General features: G+C 40.9%; 2 protein-coding genes across 14 annotated transcripts in view; one reads left to right on the top strand and one right to left on the bottom strand.

Moving 5' to 3' along the window:
* Window positions 1-27,520, top strand: GPR68 (G protein-coupled receptor 68). Of its 11 annotated transcripts, XR_007708423.1 has the most exons (9): window positions 87-653; window positions 1,385-1,572; window positions 2,663-2,752; window positions 9,764-9,883; window positions 18,603-20,381; window positions 22,310-22,365; window positions 23,054-23,184; window positions 23,711-23,781; window positions 24,344-27,520. XR_007708423.1 is itself a non-coding variant. In XM_050711313.1 (6 exons), exon 6 carries the CDS (start codon window positions 18,745-18,747, stop codon window positions 19,819-19,821), a length of 1,077 nt encoding a protein of 358 aa, XP_050567270.1. In that variant the 5' UTR covers window positions 85-653; window positions 1,385-1,572; window positions 2,663-2,752; window positions 9,764-9,883; window positions 12,249-12,311; window positions 18,603-18,744; the 3' UTR covers window positions 19,822-21,225. The 11 variants fall into 11 exon arrangements, 2 of the variants coding, with proteins under 2 accessions (XP_050567270.1, XP_035395953.1); XR_007708419.1 differs by lacking the exons at window positions 23,054-23,184; window positions 23,711-23,781; window positions 24,344-27,520 and adding exons at window positions 12,249-12,311; window positions 21,508-21,655 and having other exon boundaries at window positions 1-653; window positions 1,456-1,572; window positions 22,310-22,368; XR_007708424.1 differs by lacking the exon at window positions 22,310-22,365 and having other exon boundaries at window positions 24,424-27,520.
* The window catches only part of DGLUCY (D-glutamate cyclase), a 45,398-nt gene continuing 41,658 nt past the window's right edge, over window positions 23,781-27,520 (bottom strand). For all 3 annotated transcript variants that reach the window (XM_050711312.1, XM_035540054.2, XM_035540053.2), the window contains one exon: window positions 23,781-24,262. In XM_050711312.1, the coding sequence (XP_050567269.1) occupies window positions 24,119-24,262 (144 nt within the window). In that variant the 3' untranslated portion in view covers window positions 23,781-24,118. The remainder of the gene's footprint in view (window positions 24,263-27,520) is intronic.

The raw sequence follows: 27,520 nt of genomic DNA, 5'->3' as shown, positions 1-27,520 counted from the left end.
GTGATCAGTCTCTGGCCGTGTTCCCAGGGGCCTGTGCGTGGCCCGTTCAGCCCGGTATGCTGTCTGCATCTCTGCCATCCTCCAAGCTGCAGCGCGAGCCTGCAAAGGACTGTTCGGTGCTTTTTGCAGCCTTTTCAGGTCACGTTCAAGAACTTTGTAATTTTTCTGCTGCATCCCTCCTCAAAAACTCTGAGGCCCCTTAACCCTGCAGATAATTTTAGCTCTCTGCTCTGGCAGAGGCCCTGGCAGAGGAAGGTTTCTGCCATCTGGTAGCCTGTCATACCTGAAGGGCCCTTTGCCTGTGTTTGGAACGAGGAGTTATTTTTGATGCTGGCTCTGACGTTAGCCATGGGTACTCCTGGAATATTTCCAAGTCTTGTAATTGCCATTGTATCCTTGTTTTTTCCTCTTTTTTTTAAAAAAAGTTTCCCTGCTTACGTTCTTCTGTGCTTTTCACCAGGATAGAAATAGAGAACCCGTTTTCTTGTTTTGGACTACCCAACACAAGACTCCTGTTTCCTGCCTTCTGGTCCCTGGCCACCCTTGGGGCACTGTCGCCCCCACGCAGCAAGCAGACAGAACTCATCAGGTGCTGTCCTGAGCACACAGAGTCACCAGTGTCCTTACAGCAGCACAGGAGAGCGCTGCATCAGGTGAGTTACACATCAGTTCATGGCCTGAACTGGGAAAAAGCTTTTTGTTTCCAGCTTCAGTGATGTAATTCCTATCTGTTTTTATAGTAGTGCCTTTCAGTGTGAGTGATGGACAGGTTAATACACAGTCTGAGGGGCAGCTTTCTCTGCTGCAGGAATAAGAGCAGCAGTGCAAGTCAGCAGCACACCAGCTTCTGCATCTGCTGCAGTCTTCCTCATTGACCTTGGACAAACCATATAGTTTGTTTATGCCCCAGTCTCTCTTGCTGTGCAACAGGAAGGAAAAGCACCCTCCCAGACCTTGCTCTTGCACATTCAGAGCAGCAGCTCCCTTGTGCAGAGTTCAGCTTGGGCTGTGTTTGGACGTAACGAAGGTCTGCTCTCAGTGAGAACTAGGAACAACTTACTGTAAATAAAACTAATAACAGCGCTGATGCTCTGTATACTTTGTAACGCTCTGTGTACTCTGTGAGAGTACACAGCCTGCACAAGGCAGCATCTGTGTGTGTTCAGATAAGTTGCACGCAGCAGCCGTTTTGCACCAGCTGCCGTGGTTGCAGCGCGGTGTGTCTGCCGGTTGTGCCGGCGGTGGTAGGTAGGGGTGTGAGCAGCTCCGTGTGCGTTCCCATCTCTGTGTTCAGTGTCTGCTTCTGGCACTGTCATCTCTTTCATTTATGAATGAGTGGGTGCGGGAGGAGAGGGCTGGGCTGGCTGACTCGACTCCTTTGCAGTTGTACTATAAAGAGCACACAGGAGCTGGAACACAATCTCCTCCTCCTTCCCTGCACTGTTTCACCGACAGCCTCGCTCACAGCTGGAGGAAGACAGCCTCGCCAGCAGCCTGAGCAGAAGCTGGAAGAAGGGAAGTCTTGTGCTCTTTGCTCTGCAGGAAAACCATCTTTGTATAAACTGCTCACAGGTGAGTTTCATTTTTTACCTATTCATTCTTAAAAGCAAACAATTTTTCCATCATTGCTTATATAATGTTACGACTCCTGGAAAGGTGGCAGAACAGTTTTTTGGCTAGGTTGTTAAAAGTGAAGCAAAGCAAAACAAAGGAGGGATTCCAAGGACTCAACCAAAGCAACGTGTCCAAAAATTCACAACTTCAAAATGAATTTCCTTGGCAGGTTCCCACTAGTGGAAAACTTTGAATAGAAGCTCTTCCAAAAAAAACTTTCTGGAGTTCCAGTTAGGTGCAAGGAGAGCCAGATGTTGAAGTTGTATTGATGATAGGGAATTGTTAAGATAAACTAAGAATCTGTGTCGTGTTTGCAGCGGGGAACAAGAACAATAGCCACTAGATAAATTTCAGTAGTCATTTTCAGAGCAGTTAGTAGGAGCATATATGTTGACTAGATACAAACTTTTTAAAATAATTAACAAGGTATTTAAATACTTCACTTCCTCTGAAGACATAGCCCAAAAGTTAGGAATAACTGCAGAAAACTGCTAAACCTTGGTGTGTAGGTACTCTGTGTACAGCCATATAGATTTGTCTTTGTCTCTCAAAAGTTTGCCATTAATATATTTTCCAAACAGTAAGACACTTTTCTTGCTGCTGTTCAGAACCTGCTAGAGAAACTTTAAACGTGAAGGTTTGTGTAGTGAAACGAAATCCATTCTATCAGAAATTAATCTGCCCTTTTTTTTTTTTAATAGGATTAGAAACATTCATTAGGTAGGTTGCCTGTGTTACTTATGTGTTTTTCTGGTTCTTGGCAGTCGTTGAAAAGCAAGCAAGAAAGTAAATCACTGAGAGATCCACTTCCAAGTGGGTTGGGGATGGGGAGTTGAGAAATGGAAAATTTAGAAGAATTTTCAGCCTTGTACTGCGCTTTTCTGTTCAGAACACATGCAGATATCTAGTAAAAATTTCAGGAAATTTAACAGTGAGACAAGGAAAAATGGCTACACACAAGCTCATAAGATGTGACACCGTCACTGTGAGCGTTTCAGGACATTCTGAGCAGTCTGTTAATCAGCTCCTGCTGTGACTTTTTCCACAGTAACACCCTGTGTTCACATTGCCTCCAGAAGAGTATGACGTTTGACCACTTCTTCTTTCAAGTTTGCTTTAATCAAGAAGTTGCTAAGAAGTAAGTCAATCCCCTGTGCATGTAATGCCTTCTCCTCTGTTCCTTTTCTGAGCAAACCAAAAATTTACTGTCCTCAGCGCTATCCTTCCTGCCTCCCCATCTTATTGCTTGTATTTTGTTGTTCCCCATATCTCGCTGCTTCTATGCATGCAATTGTAAGCACTCTCAGTTACATGAGCGAAGAGGCAGAAGGTAACTCTTTCCAGCTGAGCTTATGTTTGGTGCTGTAAAGCTGCATGTAATTCCAATGATAAAATAGGAGATAAATCCCCAAAGTTTTAGGAATCTTTCCAGGGTCTGGGGAGTGCACCATGAGAAAGTGTTGGTTTTACAGAATCAGACCAATATTGTTGTTCTGTGATAGTGGGGCACAGCTGCGAGGTGATAATGTCTACATCACAGCATTGTGATTTGAATATCACAGTTTTAAATTAAGAAAGAAGTGATGGTTCCAATATTTCATTAAAAAAAAAAAAAACTCATCTCACTTGGCATCTGTAGTGGGATTTATTTAACTCACTTTGTGGCTGGCAGAGAAAAAATGACTCCCTTACTTCTGGGACCTGAGGACTATAAAGAACCTGAGACAGCAGGAAAAGAGGGAAGAGAGGTGGAGGGGAAAGGGGAGAGAAGTGAGGAGGATGCATCCCAGCTGAGCTAGATGTCATCACACTAGATGCCAGCTAACATTGGCATGTAGGCCCAGAGCATGGCTCAGCTGATGGACAGATGGATGGTCAGATGGACTGGAAACTTCTTATCTGGGGTTGAGCGCAGTTAGAGGGGACAAGTATTCAGAGGTGTACATATTAACATACATCTACCTCTCCTAAGCAGCCCTGTGGTTGCTGTCGCTCAGATGAACCAGGAGATATGTAAGTGCGAGTTTTGCTGGCATCCTGTTTGAACAGCTCACGGAGATGAAAAGTTTTTCCTTGCTAGCTATTTTAGATCTGACCTGAGGGCACACTCACATTTCGCTGGGGCTTTATTGCTGCTGCATGTTCTTGTGTCAGGGCAGTGATAACTGAACAAAAAGTTATTTCGGGCTCACGAGGGCATTTACACAACTTTTCTAATTATTTTTAAATGAAGAACTGTGGAAATAGAACATGGCGGCCTTGTGATGCTGATTACCTTACAATTAGCTGGATGTTTCCTCTAAGAGATTTGCTCTTCCTATAAAGCTTATTTTGAGTGGCTTTTAACAGTTGTTATGAATTATTCTGCCAGCTGAAGCATTTGCAGAGCTGCTGTCCCTGACAGCTGATGGTACTTGGTTTTGAAAAGACACAGAACAGCTTTAATGTTTAGGAGAAACTGGCCAATAATTTTAAGTGAAGGTATTAGTAATAATCAGCAGCTAGGAACAACATTGCACTTTATGGTCTGAGGGATGGATGCATCCTCTGTAATTCCTTTGTCTCCACTAAAAACCGTGCTCTGAACTCTGTAAATCTGCTGGGTAGCAAAAGCAGAACTTTTTTGCCACTTCATCTGGAAGCTACAGCTAGTATGCCTGAAAAAGAAAAAAGACTGAATATTAGGCTTAAAATGCTCTGTTAGAGAGAGGTTGAGTGATGGGCTCACCTGAGGGATACAGAACTCCGTTCCTCCCTGTGGAGCGCTCCCGCCAGAAGTTGTTTCTGTGGCAACAAATCTATCTGCAGCCGGGTTGTCTTGGGGTTTGATCTGGGGATGCTTATGCACAGATCTGTCACTGTGCCAGAAGCAAATAGAAATTCTGGTCTATAGGTAACGGAGAGGGCACTCTGCTGCTGCTACTGGTGCTCCACAAGAGACATCCTCCTGACAGTCTCCACTTAAAAATTGCTATAGACAGCTTTTGCTGCAGGATGAGCTTAATCTCTCATTCCTGAACATCATTGCTTCGTTCTGCAAGCTTTCAAACTTCCTTTCTCTCACATTGTTTGCTCTTGGCTGACAGTAAAGACACACGAGCTTTGAGGAGTGAGAGATCAAGAATGAACGTATTACAAAAGCAAATGCAATCAGACTATCAAACTTCAGTCACTTTAATGACACCTGAATAAAATGCCAAATAATTTTATTTTCCTTCTGTGAAAGGAAGAAGAAATTTTACTCTGATGGCTAATGATTTAGTGTCTATGCACATATCTAATTAGAGTGTGTATCTATTTTATGCTCTACATTTAAGAAGCAATTAGACACAGCTTTCAATGCAGGAATTATTTGTTAAACTAGTTAGAGGCTTAAACTAAGGTGCCTTAACTTATTGTGACATAACATTATTACTTGGAATTTGAATTTGTGTCCAAATTTCAGAGAGAATCTTACACCTCCACGCCAGAGCAAAACTTGCATTTCTGATTAGCGTTAGAATCCCACCTCTCCTGCACCAGCTTGTCCATCTTCTACCCAACAACTCATCAGAATTCCCCTATGAAAATAACTGATTCTCTCTCTCTTCTCTAGTCAAGTGAATGTTGGGACATGTGAATGGTTTACAGTAAGCTTGTTACCTTTGCCATAGGTTGCTTCTCTGACACTATAAAATAAACTTTATACCTTTCTAGAAAATAAGCTTTTTCCATTTCTGTGAGGTCATGGTTCCTCAACTACTTTCTCAATTTTTGTGTTGAACCTCTTTTACCCAGATTTATACCATTATCGTGGGCAGGTTGTTTCATTAAAAGAAGATTAGAGAAGGGTAGTCACTTTTCAAGCGTATGGATGGTTGAGTTTGTGACTCCAGAGGGGATGCTGTGACTTGCCTCCCAAGGAGAGAGGTGACAAAAATGACAGGGGCTCTGGCAAGGGGAGGCAGGTAGTCGTGGCTCACGTGGACGATGGTGTCATCCAAAGGTGTGATGGAGAGTGGCTGGAAACATTTAGGCTCTTCAGCAGAATGATGAAGTACAAGAACTCAACAGCAGGGTGCTGAGGAAGGCTTCTTAAACCCTCTGCGAGGGCAGGCAGGGGTACAGAGGTATGGCTGGGAAAATGGAGGAGAGAATAAGGGCTCGTGTACATCAGGAAAGGAGGACGGTCGGAAGTGAAGGAATAGAATAGAAAGCCAGGTTTTGTGTAAGTTGTAATGACAGTTAAGGTACTAGCACTTAAAATCATTTGAGTAACAAAATATTTTTTTTACATGAAAAATAAGAGAATTGAGGAAATGAAAATTCAGGAAATGAAAATATAAGGAAGCCTGCAGATACAGATGCTGGCAAATGCTGTTTAGAATGATATTTCCACTGGGGACTGGGTCACTGGAGTCCTGTATCTTCCAGTTAAAAAGAAAAGAAAAAAGTGAAAAGAACTGAAATTTTCAGTGGTCATCTAGGGAGTGAGAGCAAAGAGGGAAAGAGTGCAGAGGAAAACCTTGTCCAAGGCACAAAATCATGAGAAGTCTGAGAAATAACGTTGCAGAACAAGCTTTAGATGTGGGTATTGACTTAGATCTTCTGGAAACTTGGCTAATTTCCAAGAAGGAAACTGCACAAAAGAGGGAAGCTTAATTAAAGGCAGCAAAAGGGATAGCTAGAAGAGTTAAATTTCTACAGGCTAGATGGGGACTATCTGAAGACACACACACATGCATGCCCCTCCCCAGAAAAATACGGAACGGGCTGAACTGAGGGGACTCAGCTGAGGCTGAAAGGAAACAAGCTCGGCTAAACAGCACTGCGTGGAAGGGTGGATGGTGTGCTAGGCTTGAAGAACAGGATTTAGAACAGAAAGGTTTGAAACACACACAATGGGATCAGTGTAAGCCAAAAACACAAACCCGGTACATGGTGACAGGGCACGCGATGCTAGGTGCTGGCACTGAATGGGTTTATTTCCTGTCGTGAGTTTTGTCTCTGTGATCAAAGTGAAGCCAAACAGAGGAATACAAATGAAGTTAAAGAAAAATGAGGGGAGGAAGTGTAAAATCTCTAAATATTATAAACAGCTTTTTACTTTTCCATGTCTTAAAACTTCTGCTGTACAAAATGAATCATATATGAAGATAATAGCATTTAAAAGAGAGATGACGACTTTATTGAATGTATCAGTATTTGCTGGGGTGTGCAACAGTGAAAACATTGACTGGAGGTCTGTTCAATCTCTTTAGACACAGCAGAGCTTCGACCACATTTCAGTTACACCTGGCAAGTCAAATTTTTCTTCCAGACAGACTTTGCTGTTTGTCAGATGTGATCAGTCAAATGTTGATTATTGCTCGTCCAAGTTGCTGCTCGTCAGCAACGCTGCTCAGTCAGCTCTACCCAGTGAGCTATCAGTGAGGGAGGGGAAGCAGTTGTACAGAATGTTTGGTTGCTCTAAGTGGGATTAGCTTTCCTAATTACTTTCTGTTAATGAGATGGTTCTGTTTGGAGGGCATGTTGTTCTGATATTTAGGTTTAATTACACTGTCTGGAGGCAGTGGTATTATAAAAGATGTAAGCAGAAGGAGAATTTGGTCCCTCCTTTGGTCTCTAACTTGTTAGCTTCTGAACAAGATTTCCCTCGTAGCCAGTGGGTGATGCTGGGAAGGCTCAACAGCAGGGGCTGCCTTGGGTGTGCCCTTGCTTCAAGTGCCTGTGGGTACGGAGAGCAGGCTGCTGTCAGTGCACATGTCAGCTACATCTGTACTGTGCCTTAAGTGTCTGGGCCAAGGCAGGGGCTAACACCTGATGTGCTCTGCCCAGCCGTGTGCGAGCACTGACCGGCACAGGGGGCTGCGGCCCATGCTCAGCCCGCTCAGAAATCTGTGGGGCCCTGTGTGTGGGGCCACAGCTCCCTTGGCAGCATTGCTCTGAGGGGCACGGGCTCTGTGGCGGTGCCGAAGGGCAGGGGACGCGCTGGCAGCCCGAGGAAGGTAGCCGTGTTTGAAATGTGGTATGGATATGGCCTAAATCTTCAGTCGCTAAGTTCTTGGCAAGACGTCTGGCATTGCCCGGGGGAGTTCGGTGCTGGTATCGGAGCAGGCTGCAGCTTCAGTAAAGAGTCAGACAGAGTCTGGGAAAATGAATCAGAAGAGTGAGACGATTTGCTCCGAGACTGTAGATGGTGAAATGAATCAGAGCCCATTTACTTCAGGAGGGAGAAGTTCCTACTTCTCAGTCTCAAGCTTACAACACAGTTGTTCCAGGCCTTGTTCCTTACTGGTATTTTTGCTTGTTGATCATGGCTTGTGTGGCTTCTAATCCATAAGACCTACTTAGGCTTGGCTCTTCTTCCCAGCTCGCTTTAAATGAGGATTGGCACACAGATTCAGGATTATGAGCAGTTCTATTGTCTGCAGTTGTTCACTACCTGTTTGCCCACTTGTGAGGCGGAGACAGGGCGGCGTTTTGTCGTCTGTATTGAGGAGGTTTGTAGGAGAGAGAGGCTGAGGTGGCTGAGGTTTTAGCTGGGGGAAAGGAAGATTTGGAGTTGTTCTCTGAGGAACAGAGAGATTTAAGATTTATGCAGAAAGTGGTGTAATGTGGAGTTTTCTTCCACCCACTGTCCTGCACATCCAGGCAGCCTCAGGAAGATGTATCCTGAGAGCAGGAGCTAGCGCAGTGGTGAAATCCTGGAGGGTCACGTCATCCACCTGGCTGATCTTTAACAGCAGGAAGGAGGGGGCAGATGAGGGTCATTTTCAAAAGCTATGAGCCAACTGCTTGAGACAACTGTGGCATGACTAATTCCTGTTATATGATTCATCTCCCTGCTATTAGTTGGATTGCTTGCCTGAAAATACACATAGTGTGAACTTATTATTACCATAAATAGGGATTTTCCAAAGTGAAGTTTCTTTTCAGCACTTTCCTGTGCTCAGTCAGTTGTTTGGACCTTGCATTTGGTAAAACAGCCCCAAACCTAGGTAAAGAACATAAAGCACTTTGAGATGTGGGACAATGTGTGTATATTGTCCCCTCTGCCTTCCTTACCCCCTAATGTCAAGTTGTCCTTCATATGGGCAGACCTCATCTAAGAAGTCCTAAGGTGTCAAAATGTCCAATGAAATGCTACAGCGGCAGACCAGGGATTTTTTAAAATTATTTTTGTGCACGTAAAGTCATGTAGATTTCACTTCCATATAGCTTTAATTTCTAAGGGAAAAATTCCCAAATCCAAAACATTAAAAAAAAAAAAAGAAAAGAAAATGATGACTTATTTCAAAACTTTTTTTTTTGGTGGAAATGGTTTTACTCCATGTCAGATTTATACAGTTTGTATTCATGCTATTGCGTGTCGCCAGAAGGGTCTGTTGTGCCACATCACCTGACAAACAGTAATAGAGAAGAGCATAGGGGAGGGTATTGAGAGCTCTCCAAACATTTATTTGCCTTCAAGGGGCATCAGCTGGACCATCCTCGAGATGTTTGCTAAACTTTAAGACAGCTCTACATCCCACACACCATCTACCCCAGTGCTCCACTTACCTTTGGTAGTGGAAACTTTTTTTGTGGTGTTTAACCCTATCTCTTGTTCAGGCTTACACAGAGAGCACGCTTCCTTCTTTGCAACACTCTTTATCATGTCTGAAGGTTTTTGCTGTGTTTGCCCTCATCATGGTCTTCTTTAGACTAAACAAGCCTGCAGATCATGAAGCTCTGTAAGAAATAGCTGAATCAGTGTGGACCACAAACCTAAATGTTCTACATTCAACCCACTTTATAAGTCAAACTTTCAGTTAAGCAGGAAACCTGCTTAACCTAGAAAGACAGCAGCTGAGCACTTTTGGGTGGCTGTAAGAGAGCTAAGGTACCATGGCCCAGTAATTCAGTATTACACAGTACCCCGGAGTCTATACTGGGAGAGGTCATGGGGGGGAACTTGTTGAAATGCAAAATTTACCTTCCTGGAAAATGTCAGTATTTCAGAAAAAAATATCCTGAATATCCCAGCAGATTATCATCCTAGGCTAACCTTTGTCCTTTTAATTAGAACACCAAGTCGTCTTCTTAACTGATGTGCAAACTGTGGTATATGAGATATGTATTGCATCTGATAAAAGAAGTCCTTAATAAGGCATATTGTATTTTACAGCAGAACACTGGCAAGGATGAGGGGGTTGCAATGATCACATACTGAACTGGAGTCAACAATATGCTTCTGGGTAAAACCAACACAAAGGAAACATATCGCATTGGGAAGTCTCAGCAGGCTGTGAGTACTACCTCTCCATCCTGTAACTGTAAGGCACTTGTAAGATTAAACTACATTACCATGATGGGAAATGAGCATTGGAACTAAATTTAGAGGTCGTGAAAGTATATGAATTAATTCATTTCTAATATACATTGACTATCTTCATTGGCTTCTAGCTGCCTTGCATCAGTCAGCCCACACTGCTTACATTTAGCTGCATAGATCAATATTTTCAGCTGTTGGTGGCCAGGGAAAAATTCTGTAGAACAGTTAATGACATACCTGATACTCTGTAAGCCACCAAACGAAGCCATTAAAATGTTCTCTACTAGAAGATTGTGAAGCTTGAGATAGAGGAGGATGGGGCTAACTACTGGAGAAGCAAGGAGTAAACATTTGCATTTGCTAATGTGCTGCAATATTTTAGCATACCCACTTGGAACTATAGTGTTTAGACCATTGTACTGGAATATTATTTAAAAAAAAAAATCATACACAACACATTTAATGTCCAATCTAGTGCTTTCAACAAGCATTAACTTACTAGGAGAAAAAGAAAGATTCTTTTCTTGAGTAGCAACATGAAACTGCTACTCAAATTAGCATTATCAATTCCTAGTGACGTGTATGGGCACGAAACCCTGAACTACACCACCACTGTGGTTCAGATGGCATCCGAAGTTTTAGTGATGAAATATTTAATGTAAGTAGCTTACTTCAGACTTTGGAGAAATTTGATGATAAACAGAAATTAAGAAGTTGAGGCAAATTCCCAAGATATCAAAGTTTGAGCAAATGGATTTACCCAATGCTGTGAATAATTGCATGTCTGTGCTAGGGAAAACTGGGCAGTGGTGACTAATTAGTCTTTTGTTTATGTGGGTTCTGAAAAAATGTTGCTGGCTTCCTTCTTTGACAATAGGCTTATAAATGGAGTCATACAGTAATGACAAAAGTAAAGTGATTTGTAATTATTGGAATACTTCTATGGTTTCCTCCCACTGAAACAAACACACAGAGGAATAATTATTGTTGTATGCAGAGATTCATGTTAGACGGCTCCCCTCACAAGTTAACAAATATGGAATGGGTTGTGTGGAGACCTAAAATAAGTTTAGAAGGGAATTCAGTTTGAGAAATTGAGGTTGGGTTGGGGGTTTTTTTCATGCCTTTTTTTTCCCCACCCCAATTTACATAAGATGGTTTCAGAGGGTTAAAAAGATACATCCTTTTTTACTGTATGCCCCTGGTAAGACTCTCTTGCAAATAGCACATACAGAGTTTGTGCTTCTATTGAAAAAAGCAGACTGAAACAAATCAGGAATGAAAGTACAGCAGAGAATCTCTGAGGTAGCCTGTCTGCTTTACAGATGACAAACCCAGCAGAAAACAGAAGTAAAACTCCTTGCAACCAGCTGCTCTTCACATAGAAGTTTGACAAAAACAGTACTCCTGTGCACTTTCTGTGATAGCGACTTATACTTCACACTCCTAGGGACCATGAACTCTGGTGTCTATTTTCAAGTGTTATGTTTGATTCCAGATTCAGTGAGAAAAGTTTAGAAACCGACCCAAATAAAATATATATATATGGTCAGCAGAGAAATTAACTGTATTCCCTGAAAAGACGCATTGATGCTGCGTGTAAAACTAGCTGCACTAAAAGAAAGTGAGCAGCACAACTGAGTGCACTGGGGTCAGCAACTAGAAATCTCCAGTCTCTAGACTAATCTCTAGGTCTCCGGTGCAACCTAATTTTTATCCCACTTGCACATTTAAATCAGGCTATGATCTTTAATGAAAAAATCGTAATTTCTACTGGACTTCTGTCTTAATACAAGCCATACCAACTCTATCTGACCTCAACAAAACCAGTGCCCTGCTGAGGTGCTTGGGCCAAACCTGAGCACCTTTCTTGTAGAAACTGAATGCAGTCGACCTGCATTGCCTTGGTTTTCTTCCAGGCCTGCCAGCACCCTCTTCCTTTGATCTGCCCAGACCACGGGTCACAGCACTGCAGCTTTGCTGTTTCGGGTCCCTGAGCTAACAGTGCTAACGTGCACACATCCCCATGGCTTTCCATTGTGCCCTTACGAGTAGCTGTGTTAATAACTTGCCTTATCCCAGGTGTTCAGCAAGGATAAAATACCTTATTCACTAGAATTGTTTCCACCTTTAATAAATGTCCTGTAGCCCACTGGTTTATCTCTTGGAGTCATTGGTATGACATCTGAGTGCTTCACAAACACTAACCAGTAACCTGCAGGAAATGCCTGTCTGTAAGGCAATATAACTTTGAATTTGTGGAGACAGAGATGGGGATTATATAGTTTGGTAGCCCCAAATACTTGGACTTTTTCTAATTTGCCTGTGTATTTCTTAGAGTGCAAAAGGTTCCACAGACTTTATCAGTGGTGAGTGGAGAGGGCGCCTGGCTTCATGCCGTGTAAGTACTGCATCCCACTGTAATTCTTTTCTTCTGAGCAGTAACAGAGTGACTGTAAGTGCATTGTTAGCCATCCTGCTGCATAACCAGATATTCCCCATTGAATACTGACAGTCAGATTTTTTCTTTCCAAGCGTGGTAATTTTGCATTTGTCCTCAGTGGATTTAATTTTGTTTTCAGACCAAGATCATTTTAAATCCTGACTGTTACGTACTCCTTCCCAACTCGGTATCATGTTCTGATTTAATAAGTGTGTTTTCTATCCCACTATTAACAGGATAGAAATTATGAAATTATGAATTGATGTCATATGAATAGATAAAAATAGTAATTAGCATCCTGAAAAGGGCAAATTGTTGCTCCCAACTCAATCCACCATTCCAGATCAATAGTGACTACAGGTGACTGCTTTTTGACTGTGGTTGCACACATCAGGCAGTACGTATAATGCCTTTGCAGTTTCCCAGGTGTTACTGAAAATGCACATTGGGATGTGTCAAAAGTCTTTATGAAATCAAGATGCTCTACATATATTGCTTCCTCTCCAGCTATGCAGACACATACTTCATCAAAGAAGGAAATTAGATTGGTCCCACACTACTGTTTCTTGTTGAATCCATGCGTCTGTTTCTTATTGCAGCAGCATCTCTAAAGCAGCGCTGCTGTCCTTGCTGCCCGTCTCTTCCCCCTCATCCTCCCTGGCTTTCTCCAGCCCTGAAATGCAGCTGCTAACTCTTCTCTCTGATGTCCTGCTTTTCCTCCATACACCTCTAGCCCTGGTGTATGGGACTCTGTGTGAGAAAGGAATTATGATATCATGAGAGCTACAGCTGTTGAGAAGGGGGCTGTCAGGGCTGAAACCAGGCTGAAGAGGCTATGAGGACAGGGGTGGCACTGAGCTGAGAAAGGTCGTTTCTGGGAGCTGGGGTACTGACACGTCTGGGGTGACATTTGGGTATGAGGCTGCGTGAGGCAAGGCTGACAGTTGCAGGGAATGGGAAGCAATACGTTCATGGATTAATCAGTGGAGATGAGACCAGCTTCCACTACTGTCCTTCATCCCTTCCAACTCTGATTTCCACTCCCTGGAGCAGCAACATGAGCTGCAGCCTGATAAGGCTGCATGACGCAGAGAAAAGAGCACCCATCCATGCCTGAGCCGGCCCTCTGACAGCAGGCAGGTAGGGCTGAGGTCAGAGCTTCTCCCATCTCCCCAAGGAAGGGTGTGAGGTGCGTGCAGCTGCCAACCCCAGCTCACAATCCGCTCCTGAAGTACGGCAGGACTCGCTTGGGGTGAGTCTGAGCAGCTGTGAGTCACTGCTGTAAATACCCATGTATGTGTACCAATTGTCTGACAGCTTGTTCTGGTTGAAGCTGAGCTGGCTGGTGTACGATTCTTCAAACACTCTTTTCACAAGACAGGCAATATGTCTGTTTTACCCCAATCTGCCGTAAGTTCTGAAACATCATCAGTAGTAATTCACAAATTGTTCTAGCTGATTCTCTCAGACTGCACAGAGACTTTAAAATATCTGCTGGCCTTTGCTTATCTACTTTGTCTGTGCCTCTCTCCTATTGTTAAAAAAAAAAAAATTGTGAGATACTGGGTCACAATTTTGCTTCTGAAGATTGAAATAAAAAATAACAGCAAATATTGCAGCCATGTTTAAATCTATAATTTCTGCTTCTGCCTCATGTACTTGTCTTTCCTTTCCCTTCCTTTTCTTGGGGAAGTAAGAAACGGGATATTCCAATAAGAATTGGATACTCTAGCCAATAAAGAAAAGAAACATCCTTATTGCCTTTTTTGGCTCTTTCCACTTGTGACCTTTTTACTTCATCATTCCTCTGGTTTAATCCAGGCATTGTTGTGCCATTTCCTCATAGTCAGCCTTAGTCATGCACCCCAATTTCCACTTCATTCTACATTTTTTCAGGGGGATTTTGTCTAACAGTATTAGCTTTCTCAAGTAGCTAGGAACCTGAGTCTTCAGAAAGAAAGGTGGTAACAAAGGAACGGTTGTTCCTTCTTTCCTCTCTCTTAGCCAGAGCATTGCCCCAGTGAGATGACTGAGCGTGCGGAGGAGGCAAGAAGGGGCAGAAAGCATCTCTTAAAATAGTAATAAAAGCACGGTTATCTTCTGTGGAAGGAATGCTCAGCAACCAGGTGCCATTTTCCCTTTCTCAGATCCTGCCTTTCCTATTGCAGCTCTCACAGCCGCCCCACCTCGCCCCGCTAACCCTCTCTCAGGTTTGGGCCTGCCAGTCTCTGCCCAATTTACATTGCTCCACTGCTCCCTGGTCTCTGCTGCTACTCATTGCTACCAAGCCCCTTCCTCTGACCTTGTTCTTCCAGGCTTTGTGAACCAGTGTTGCGCCAAGCTGACAAACCCTCGAGCCTTGGGAGAAGTTTAGTGTGGGGGTTTAAAGGCTAGTGTTTATGTAGGTAATGATCTGAACCAAATCCAAAACTGAAACAATCTCAGATTTTTGGTTCCAAGATGTGCAGCATGGTCCAAGTCCTGCTATGAACGCCAAGTGACTCAGGTCCGTTTGTGATGTATGACAGGTGGAGGGACAGATTAAACAGCAAGAGATCTACTGCCATGTAAAAGCACACAGCCACGTTATCCTCCCTGCTCACGGAAACAAGTGCTTTGTGGATGAGACAAGCTGTGAGCACAACTTTTGCAAATGTGTACCAGGAAGTCCTTTGGCTAAAAATGTGTAGATCTAATCACAGACAGATTTCTTATGAGGAATCTTGTAGCAATCATTGAAACTGGAAAGAAAAAAAAAAAAAGGAAAAGAAAAAAAACAACAGCCAGGCTCCATCCTATTACTCAGAGCTGAAGAGGCTATTGTCAGTGGTTCTGGGTTAGTTCCTTTGCCACCACCAGCAGACAGCACTGAAGATGTGAGCTGCTCTGCAGTTCACAGTGCAGGGTGGGAATCGTGCTTTTGTCAGCAGCTAGGGTACGAAGGGAGTTGGAAAAAAAAAGAACCTGCTGTTGAATTGTCAGTGAGTGATGAAAGTTGGCTTATTTAAACAAGAAAAAGTCAAGCTCTCCAAAGCCCAGAGATCCTTGGCTTTATTTTTCATCCAAGAACAAGAGGAGTGTTTGGAGCTCATCTACATGTTTTCTTGCCAAGACTGGGGCTTAGGTAGGTAACACTGAAAAGTCATGGGCATATGAGAGAGAGAGAGAGAGAGAGAGAGAGAGAGAAATCTTGCCTGGAAATGTCTGCGGACTCGTGATACTGGAGGTGTTACATAAACTAAGCTCTAAAAAACCCACACAGCTGCACCATTTCCATATTAAAGCTGTCTAAATGGAATGCCTGTGTGTTCCCATCCTTAGCTGCTTTCAGCTTTATGATTATCTGCACCCCAGATGTTTTTCTTACAGCAACTTTTTCATTTTTCTCCTCCTACTATCTAGGCTGGCTTAGTAAGTAATGAGGGAGCTATTTGTCTTTTCTTTCCTATCCCCTGCCTCACCTTTCCTTCAGTTTCCAATTTGCCAGGGAGCTTGTAAGTTACTGTGTATTATATTCCTAATAACAGAGTGGTCTTTAAAGGCTGTTCTTCCGCAACATCTGTTGGACACCCTCATTGCAATGTTTTGATACCAGTCTTGATGAAAAAGCATGTGGTTTCATTCCTGGCCAGTGCAGAGCTATGTTAATGTACTTGGTTTGTGGGGAAAGAAGGAGAAAGGTAAACTACCTTTATATTTCTCATTTGGCTACTGAAACTGTCACTGGTGAGGCACGAGGTGGTCAGAGGGCCCTGAGGTGTCTCAGAGCCCCCACACTGAGGACGTTGAAACAAAGGAGGAGTTTTCCAAGCTCACTTCATCCACAGACCAGAAGAGCAGCATAAAGCAGCTATTGTGCCAAAGAGAATCTGGACCGTTGTAACAGCCAGCCCTCTCTTCCTGGCCCCAAAACAGTGCACGCCAGCACTTCCTCCAGGAGCAGGAAACATTACTGTAATCAGAAGTGTGTATTATATTAGAACAATATCGTATCAATAAGACTTTCTCTGTGCCTTTCACATTCTGCATTCTGGCCAGACTTTTACGCTAAGCAGATATGAATTTTACAATCATGTTCTTCATGACATAATTTAATAAAAACAGTTTGAGTTCTTAGAGGAAAAGAAGCATTTTCAAAAAAACAGTGCAACTGTGGAGGACATCTGCTTTTTCTCAGATTTTCTCATACTGTGACCCATATTGGCCTACTGGGTAACACTGAAAAAACAGAGAGCTCTTGAACTATGAACATATAAAGACAGTTCTGACTCTTGAAAGGTATTGACAACCTTCAAAATACTTTCTACAGTCTTTTAAATTATTAATTTGGTCTTACCAACAGCACCTGGGCACTGACTGGATGCTTTTATTTGTTAGGTTAGATGACGGATCCCAGATTTTTAGGCATTTTAGGCTGTAACTGGTTACGACAATCATTCTGTGCAAACTCTTACCTGTAAAAGTCACCAAATTATTATAAAGAAATTATACCAAATACAAACTCAAATACAATTGTGCTTGGAATGGAGAAGGTGAGGTGGATAGTTAGGCTGTCAAACCTGTCTCAGCGCAGATTCTGTGCACGGTGCTCGCAGGCGTGATGCCAGACCTTACTGTAGGCAGTAAAGATGCGTGGCGGTTGTGCAGCCCCTGAGAAAAGCACAGTGTGCTGGATGGTGCTAGAGGAGTGAAAATGCCCCCTATGTAACAGTCAGTCCTTTGGGAAATCTGCATGTAACTTCACGGATAAATTTCTGTATGCACCTGTGATGCTAACATTGTCATCGTTGTTCCACAGGGAAGGTTATGGCAATCTCTTGGAGCAAACTTCAAACTAAACCAGATGTGTCAGTGACTGGGTCCCTTCCGCAGCATTTCTGCTGCCGTGCTCACTATGTCTGTGGTCACTGTTGTGCCAGCCCTGGTGGAGGGGCAGTATGAAAGAGCTGCAGGAGAACAGGAGCAGCAGAACAGAGCTTGCACTGGCCTAGACTCGACCAGTCTTTTGCACAAGCAGTTTTGGACGTTTTAGTAGTTTTGGAGACACTTAAAAAGAAAAATGCAAATTAGGGTAGTAAATGGGAAAGAACAACAAGGCTTTATCTTTGTCCCTGACAAGGCTGTCTCCTTTTGAAGCCAAATTAACCGAAGCTTTACGAAGATCATACATATTGCTAACCTTCCCAAAGTGTATGCTACAACTGCGCATTTTCTGGTAGTGGTTCAAAGAACTAATCTCACTGTCTTGCATCGTCACATAAAACATACGTACCCCTAAGACTGGGGCACAGTTTGCATGCTGTTTTCCAGTCCTGAGCACTTGTGCCAAAGTGACTGAACATATCACATTAGGTGATAAAAGGGTGAATATGATACTTCGTTTAGTCTAGGGTTTAATTACTGTGGGCTGGCTGAAGGCTTAACTCTTGTCCTGGTTGAACTGGGTGCTAACCCGTTGTCAGCAGTGATTTTTATAACAGTCTGAAACAGTAATAGTTTAGTACGGAAAATGTTTGCCCAGGCACATGTTTGGATTGTAGAAGATTCTTTGGGTGAAAACAATTGTATTCATCTTCAGTGCAGATGAAATGGGAAGATCCCGTGTACAGATAATAATGGGTGGTTTTTGAGAGTCCATGGCAAATAAGGAGTTTGTAAAAGCTTATCTTATAGGACTAAGACCATGGAGACATTATGCCAGATTTTTAAAGTGTCTTTCCGACAGACAGCTTGCTTTTGGGACTGTGTTTATGCTTAACTGTAAAAGAGACTGCTAAAATTTCCAGTTTATTCATCTTGATGGGTTGAAATGCATATTCTATGGTATTTTTTATCTAAAGGGAGATTTAAGTAATGGAAATTAAAAATCAACTATTCTGTGCACCTTGCATCCTCTAAGGAAGTCTGAGTGAACTACTGCTTTGCCAGAGAAATATTTCCGTTTTGAACAGATTGGATTACTGCTTTTGTGCCTCATCTGTAAAAGAGAGATGATATTTCTTCACCTTTTAGATACTCATAAAGCTAAAGTGACAAATGTTTGTAAATTGCTTGGAAATTCTTTGACAGAAAATTTTGTTTATGTGCACAGTACACGGAGCTACTCATATGAATCATGATTTCCCAGACAGGCTTTATCTTCTGTCAACGACTGTAAGAAAATTTAGTACTAGGAAAACACATCTTCCTGAAAACTGATGATTTGATAATGATATTCTTCCTTAAGATTTTCACGTGTTTTACCACCAGGTTATTAACATCCTGCAGCGAGTCATCACTTCAGCCTAAACTTTTTGTGGATGAAATAAGTGGTATATGAAACTGGATGAAATTAAGTTCTACATCTATTCATTAAAGACCCTGATGAATGATACATGTTGAGAGGTAGAAGATGATGAATTCCACAGACAATGCAACTGAGCAGTGTATTATTGACCATAATATCCACCAGACATTATCCCCCGTGGTATACATATTTGTATTTATAATAGGCTTGCCAGCTAACTGCCTGTCACTGTACTACGGGTACTTACAGATCAAGGCTAAAAATGAATTGGGTATCTACCTTTGCAATTTGACTGTAGCAGACCTCTTTTACATATTTTCTTTGCCTTTCTGGATCCAGTATGTTTTACAGCATGACAACTGGACCTATGATGAACTGCTGTGCAAAATCTGTGGCATCCTCTTGTATGAGAATATCTATATCAGTGTGGGCTTCCTCTGCTGCATCTCCATCGACCGCTATCTAGCAGTAGTGCACCCTTTTCAGTTTCATCAGTTTCGGACAATGAAGGCTGCTATGATTGTGAGCGCTGTTATCTGGACCAAGGAAATAATGACCTGCTGGTTTGTCTTTACACACGGGGAGATCAGTATGGATGCCGAGAGCCATGTGGTATGCTTTGAGCATTACCCCATCAAAGACTGGGAGCACAACATCAATTACTATCGCTTCTCTGCTGGCTTCCTTTTCCCCTTCTTTCTGCTGGCCTTCTCTTACTGTGGGATTTTAAGAGTTGTCCATAAGAGTCACGGCACTCAGAAGAAGAAGAAAATCCAAATTAAACGTCTGGTTTCAAGCACTGTCTTCATTTTTTTAGTGTGCTTTGCACCGTACCATATCCTACTTGTAATTCGCAGCGTATTTGAGAACAACTGCTCATTTGCTGACAAAATATTTAACATTTACCATGCTTCTCTCCTGTTGACTACTTTTAACTGTGTTGCTGACCCAGTATTGTACTGTTTTTCCAGTGAAAGCACTTACCATAACTTTGCCAAGATGCGAGACTCTTGTTTAACATGTTTAGGATGTCTAAAGACTGAGATGAAAGAATCCTATCAGCTGAGTGCTCCAGAAACTCCGAACTGGCCACAACATGAGCAACAGCCAGGGTTATTACAAAAATCATGTGATGCTACTGAAATAATGGAAGACTCTTCAATTAACATGGGCTATTTATAGCATTCATCAAAAAGGACACTTGTGTAAAATCTCCATGTATGACTGTATGTATCCATCTGATTTATCTGTGTATTAAACTGTTTTACCTCCCAAAGGCTTATTAGCAATGCAATACAGTGAGGTGCCCTTAGCTACAATCATGTATATTGTCATTACGGTACCACTCAAAACCAGTCAACTGGCATTGACTGAAATAAGCTAGTATTCATGGTGTAGTTCTTTAACTGCTGTCTCTTTGCAGCATCTGGAGAAAAAAAAATCTCAACGATGTGTTGAAAAGGTTGGAGACAGAACAAATTAAATGTGCTACCATAACTACTTTTGAAAGGAAAAAATTGATGCATTTCTGCAACGTATTATGTACTTCTCTGAAATAACTCCTTCTCCAGCTAGTTTAAAGGTGTGCAGAGACCTTGCAAGAGCCAACTTGCTAAAACAACTGATCAAATAATGTGAGATGTTCTGGGACAACAGGCACAAGAAATTCAGCATCTGCTGAGACCTTCAGTGTGTGGATTGACTGTTGAAACTCGTCGTAAGGCTTCTATTGACTTCCAGAGGTATGAGATCTCTTGGCTCTGATTGGGATAAATAATTCAATTTGTTGACTTGGAAAAGAACGGGAGGTTTGTAGTATGTGTGGTGCATTTAACCCATGCATTTCTCTGAATCAATGTCTTCAAACGTGAATTTAGTTGCAAGTAAATTCTACTGAACCTTGTTAGGATTTGGACTGTGTCCTTCCAAATCTGTGGGTCTTGAGCAGCACAGACCATGCAGGCAATTAACAGTGGATTTGTCAGTGAAACTCCTAAATGGATTCTGCTCAAACTCTGTTTTCACTAATAGATATTATAGCTTAGGCTTTCGTCATTGTTCAGTAAATACAGTATCAGAAACAAAATACAGGAATACCTGGAGACAATGGTAGTTAAAGATGAGGTCGTTGTGCTCTATAATATTGTTTCTACAACCAAGTCCTCTCTATTTTTTTGTTGGTGGTGTGTTTTATATATTTATATATATATTCTTTCCACTAATGAATCCTGTTTCTTCTTTGTTATCTCATCATAATTTCTCGTATCTGTAACTGTTACACCATGAATATTACCTCATCCTTTCACTTATTCTATAGTTTCAAGCATTTCTTGAAACACCTCTCTGTATCTGCAACCCGGAGTTGATAACATGCAGCAGTGCTTTTTTTTTGTTTCTTTTTAATGTCAAAAGATTGTCTAGACAGACCTTCTATACCTGGTATCTCAAATATGTCACTGTACACAGCCTCGCTTGTCTGTGTTTTTTAAAAGGCAGCATGTTCTAAGAGTTTTCTGGAAACCACCCTTGTGAGTGCAATATTAGAATTAATTAGGCAATGTGTTTAATAAATAATGGTTTTTATTATTTTCTTTTATATTTGTTCATTTTGTGTTTGAAATAACTATCTTATGGCTTTGGCTCACAAGAGTTTATTTGTCATACTACAGATCCTCTCCTCTGCTTTTGCAGAAAGGATTCATGTCCCCACTCTAAGGAGGGGATTAGGTTTGCTTAGGTTAACATTTGCTTTGTTTAATTCTTTTAACATTTCTTTATACTTAGACCACTCACCATGCTGGATTAATTACCTTATTACATGCATTTTTCTTCTGGCTATCAGTGCTGTTTAGCTTTACTTTCTGTTAGTCTTTCCTCCAGTCTCTCCAGTCTGCCTGTATCAGCTGAGTTGGAAGGCAGGGACTCCGGACTGCCATAATCCATCCGTGTACGTTGTTAAAAACACAGCCAACTACTCAGGCTCCCATGACCTGACATGCTGCAAGACACATACATGGTTTGTTCTAAGATAAAACATTTGTTGCCTTGTTTATGCTTTAATTCTAGTCACCCATGTTGTTTAAATTAGCTGGGATGCAGACCATGCCACATTACATGCAATTGCCATCTGACAGATTACGACTTACTTATGTTGGTACTTTGTTGTGGTTAACTTCTGGTCAGCTGCTGCAGTTTAAATCAGATGGAAACTTGTGTAACGGTCCGGCATGGTTATCATCTAACCTGCTAACCAGGCAGGGAGGGAAAGGTTGCCCCTCCCTCCCACCCCAGCACAAAGTCAGTATTTCATCAACTCTTTCTACATTGTAATGGGTGGGCTTAGGCTGCAGAACTGCGACCACCGTGGGGGGAATGTAAACCTCAGAGTTTTTCTATTTCATCCTGAACATAATCAAGGGTTGCTAGAGATATGTTACATATCGGCATTGGATTAAATACAGGGCTTGGGACTGCACAGAAGAAAGGATTTTTAAAATGCGCATTAGAGAAAAAGACTAATAATTTATTACATTTTATACTTCTTAACAAAATCTGACTGTTAAAACTTGTATTTTGGTAAGAAAAGTACAAAAGTTTATCAAATCAAGTTCCTTTGATAAAAGTCAGTGTTTGAAAAGAATAATATACATTACATCTGTTCGTCTAACAGGTCACTAAGCATGTAGCCCACAGAGAAAGAAATCACCTAACTCTTTAACTGAACAGGTATCTTTAAATTATATCAACTTCATTTTGCGGGTTCTGTGCAGCAGTGAACGTATGCCATCCTATGGGGTTACTGGCTTTGGCAAAAAAAAATAATCAAAAAAAACAGTAAAACAAACAAAAAAACACTCAAGTATTCTTACTGAATATTTTACTTAATGGTTTTAGGTAGATAATTTTGGAGACTGCTAAAGGAGCCATTTTCTAATTGTGAGATAGTTTAACCACAGTGTCCTTTGAAAAGGTTTTAAGTAAAATTAATCCAAAAAAAAAAAAAAAGAAAGAAAGAAAAAAGGCTGAGCCATAAATTATCCATTGGAACCTTTGGCAAATCTGACTGTCTATCAGCATTCTGGCATTAAGATTTTCTCTCATACATGTTCAACTGTTGTAGATCTTTGCAGGCTGTGTATCCTCATGGAAATCAGAAGATTAATGTTCTAAGTGTGCTGGTGTTTGTGGTACAAACTGATTTTTCTTATTCTCAAAGCATTACGTGTTTGTCTTAGATAAGAAGGAAAAAAACAAACCTCACCTGCCAGAAAGAATAACAGATTTAAGACATTGTTAGCTGTTGAAATACAGTCCTTTGGAAAAAGCAATGGGCAAACAGAACTGCCGTTTGGATGCTGTTGAAGCACAATAGCTTGATGCTCTCCTTTGTACCATTATAATCATTTTATGACAGGTAAAGCATCAGTGTCTGAGAGGTGCAGTGCAAAACAGAGGCTGTCCTTCCTGCTGTGAGAACTGACAACTAGCACATCTTCAGCCCAGACACTCATCTTGAGTTGACGTAGTAGCACAGCTTTCAAAGACGTAAGTCAGGCACAGTTCACACCTGTTTGTTGTGTACTGGTTCACTGTTAGTAGGCCTTTGAGATTTAATTTTTCTTCACTCGGTCTCATCAAGAGCTGTATTTCTATAACTGGAATTCATTTACAGAATTTTACCGAATGCAAACGTTCTTTAATTTCTTATTGTGCTTTGATTTCTAGGCATTATTTTTTAATCACTATGTACCGAACTCATTTAGGGTATCCTATTGTTAAGAATTAAAAATCTACAGTATTTCTGTATCACCCAGAAATGGACAAAATGTTTAACCATTTATAAATGGTAAACTACTGATATGAAAGAGGCAAACAGTGCAGCCTACCCTTTACATGGCAAGTCTTCAAGGCTGCCCTTATTTTCATAGCAGCCCTCCCTTTGTCTCCTTGCACTTCCACAAATGACCCACCGCTGCAAAAAAACAGTGTTAGAGGAAGAAGTGTGCAAGTATTTAACAACTTTTACTGCTGTAACACTGTTTTTTGTTTTGTTTTGAATACTCCACTGCAGCTGTCTTCCCCACCACAAAGTATTTTTAAATCCAAGTTGCTACAAGAGTTACTTCCTGTCGCAGTTACGAGGTTAGTAAAACAGGAACAGCAATGCAATCATATTTCATTTTAATGAGAAGTTTTCTTTGTAAAAGCCAGATCACCTCCTAGTATATAATATCATTTAATATCCATTATGAAATTACAGAAAAGAAAGGTAGACCAAATCATCATGATATCTCCTTCCTGCTTCACCAAAATATTATAAGGGCAATAATAACAGGTTGTGCATGGGCAAGACACCAGAGATGAAAAGTCCAGTACTTAAGAGACAGAGACTCATCTCTTACAAGGTAAAAAAGATCAGAAAAAGCCTAGGAAATAAGAAAGTAGGAGCAACTCCTGATTTGGAAGTCTTACGGGGCAGTTACTGCTGCACCTCTTGCAGCAGCTTCTCAATCATAAGCGAGTGGGTGTCGTAGAAGGGCAGCCCGTCCACTTCCATTTCTAGACTGGCAGTTTTTCCACTGCGGACCCCGTGCTGCACAAGTGCTTTCAGAAGCTTTTCTTCCTTAAAAGATAAAGAAATATGACATAATTAATATCCTGAATCAGACAAAAACATTCATCAAGATCTTTGTTTTAAACCTAGGGAGACTCTGACCTCATCCTCATTCATTTTGGATAGCAGTTCGTGAACACTGTTTTTCTTCTCTACACTCCCTCAAACAGCACGTTGGTGTCAATGTTGAGTGCCTATATTGCGCAAATGTGAATCAGAGGAACCTCCACCTGAAGTATCTCAAAAAACTACCTGTTGTTTCCCTAGCAGAGCAACAAGCTGCAGATGCATTTTCAAAGAAAAAGTACAGAGGAGGAAGAGGGTATGTCAGGGGAAAAGGTTAACAAGAGAACCTAACTGGGCTGGAACCTAACAAACCTGAAGTTGCTCTTTCCCGGAATGCTTTGAAGTAATGTGTAATTTCCTTTGTTTAGAACTGTAAACTCAATTTTGTGTTTATAACTGTTATTTCCTTGCTTAACAGTGGTGTAAGCAGATATAAAGCATGTTCCAAATTGAGCTGTTATAGTGCACAGAGGGATCAAAATCCTCGATTGTGACCTATGGGTCAGTTAGCATTGTGAGATGAAAAGATGGGATAAAATCAGCTCTGAAAAAACACTACTTCTATCAACAGTGAAATTGGAAGAGTCTGGTTTCAAATGGACTTACATGTAGCTGTTTTGTCCCCTCCCAAAAGTTTTTTCTGAAAAGCCACAGCCTCAGTAGCACCATTAAAGAAGAGACAGACCCCTCTCTCTTCTCTCCGGTAATCATTTTTGTGAAATTTCCCAGAATCTCAGAATTTAGAAACCTCTTCCCTTTTGTGAAATTTTGAACCTCCTGCTGAATTTCAATGAAGCTTACACATTCCATTTACCGTGGTAGCTATAATAAAAAGTCCTTCAGTGCATAAATTGTCTGTTCTTTCAGGAATCGTTGAGAATTCTGGAGACATTCAAAATGTCATTATTCTATATACTCTGCTCTTCATTTGACATGAAATGTACACATTAAAACTCTTCATATAAGGTCTTAGCATTTTCTGTAAAGATAATTTGATCCTCGAATTTTGTTAATAAAAATCTAAGAAGAATAAAAAGCCTAGTCACGTCTTCGCTTTCCTCCACCCCTCCCCTCACGTAACTTACATAATACCTTGATGTAGTCATATACATATCTTTTTTTCTTCCTTTCTCAAGAACGTCTTTTCTTTCTATGAATGCCTTCTTTCTAAGAATGCCTCTTCTGGTCTTTTGGTCTGTTTTACTTTACAGTTGTGTGAGACCCTGCTTTGAGGAAATCGCTACTACCATAAGAAGCCCTACCAGTGTCCTTGACAGACAGCTCTATAGGTTCAAATACTTCTTATTTGATATTCCCTGCAAAAACATTAGCAAAGTCCTTTATATCCTGGACACAGATGAATGAACAAAACATTGCAATGTTAAAATGTCTAACGTTTTCTTATTAAATAATTTGTTTTGTTTTATTTATTTATTTTATTTCTAGGAAAACTTCTAAACCACCTAGAATATAGTAGCTTTAGATCTGAATTTATACATAATATGGTTGTATTTTACATACTATCATATATGGCTGAAATATAAACATTTCTGACAGAATCAAAGCATACCTTACATGGTTGTTTAGCAGAGAATTCAGTATAACTTGGTAAACTGCTTTTTGAATGCACTCCATATAAACATTTATCTTATATTTCCTGGTAATGCATCCTACATCTTAGCTGTAACAAAGTGAAATGAGCCACTCTTTTTCTATTAAAGAAAAAATAGCTATAGTTACATGGTGTCAGTCTTGACATCATGTAACAATACAGCGATGATACAGCTATTTAAGGAAATTACCTGAAGACACTCTTAGCATAAAAAGCACTACATTGTCATTTATCAGCAGCTTATATCATGCATGATGATACATACGAATATATGAATGCAAATAGAAACATCTGATCTTTCTGCAAAGAGAGATTTTGTCTTGGCACTGAGTATCTATATGCAAAGTGGCAAATTATATCTCCCGTGTCATAAAAGAGACACCTGAATTGGATAAGCAAAATTTCATTTCTTACTTTGAATTGTTTTTCCTATATATTTACAGGCTAGAGCTCTTTGGTCTGCTTACATAGGGAAAACAGGCTTAATATTATATAACTATGCCTGATAAACTGTATTCTCTCATCAAACGTTACTGCTTGCACTTGTGAGAAACATACACAATTTACACTATGCTCAAAATCAAACCAGCATCGGATTAACTGACACAATCTTGATTCAACTCCACACCTGAGAAGTAGGTAAAGACTGTTTAGGTCAAATTATTTCTTATTGATCAATATGTCAGCAATGACCAAATGCTTCTCAGTATCTCTTATTAAAATATATATAAAGAATAAGTCATGCATTGAGGAAAATCTTAGTACTTTGTTGAGCAGGAATGGAGAGTGCCACAGTTCTGGGTTTTGTTACATTGCAACCCTGATATTGCTTTAATGTGAGGCTGGAGAAAACCTTTGTACTTCGGGGGAAGTCTTCTTAATTTAGTAATTATGATCTATGGGTTTCATGGAAAGAATGCCATTTCTGGAATAAAAATAAAATGTGATAAGAAAGCTGTTTGGTACTTAGGCAGTTACTCAAATGTCTTCTTTCCAATTACAAATACACAAATATTAACACGGAGGTGGGTATGGTGGTGCTTCTTATCTTACTAGTGTAATTATTACAGCATTAAAAGAAGCTGTACTAGGCGGAAAGTAGTCATGTAAACCATAAATGGTCTGATTTTTTTTTTTATTCTAATGGAGTATGTGAACACTAATGTATTCAAGCTCAGGAAATCTTCTGCGCTGTTTACTGTTCTATGATTTATAATTAAAGATATAATCTCCTCTTGTCAGAAGATTTGTCATTTTCTTTCTTCCCACAAAACCATTTCCACTAATTTTATCTCAATAGATTTTAGTGTTGAACTTTCAACAGCTCATTATTGGATCATTATCAATATTGCCAGCTGTATAACTTAGTAAAATAAAAGCAAGAAGAATTTCCTGTATACAGTATCACATTTAATTGCAGTATCTCGTTACCAGGAATTTTGATCATAGTAGTTTTTTGGATATGTAAATTCAAAGGGAAAACAAGTAGATGGAAGTCGAAAAAATAAAAAGTGAAAAATAATTAATGTTGGAGCTGTCTTACATGTCAAACAGAAGTCAAAGGGTAAGTATATATGACTAAACTAAAG

This window comes from Cygnus atratus, chromosome 5 (assembly GCF_013377495.2).
Source record: "Cygnus atratus isolate AKBS03 ecotype Queensland, Australia chromosome 5, CAtr_DNAZoo_HiC_assembly, whole genome shotgun sequence".
Lineage (NCBI taxonomy): Eukaryota > Metazoa > Chordata > Aves > Anseriformes > Anatidae > Cygnus > Cygnus atratus.
This window is presented reverse-complemented; position numbering and strand designations above follow the sequence as displayed.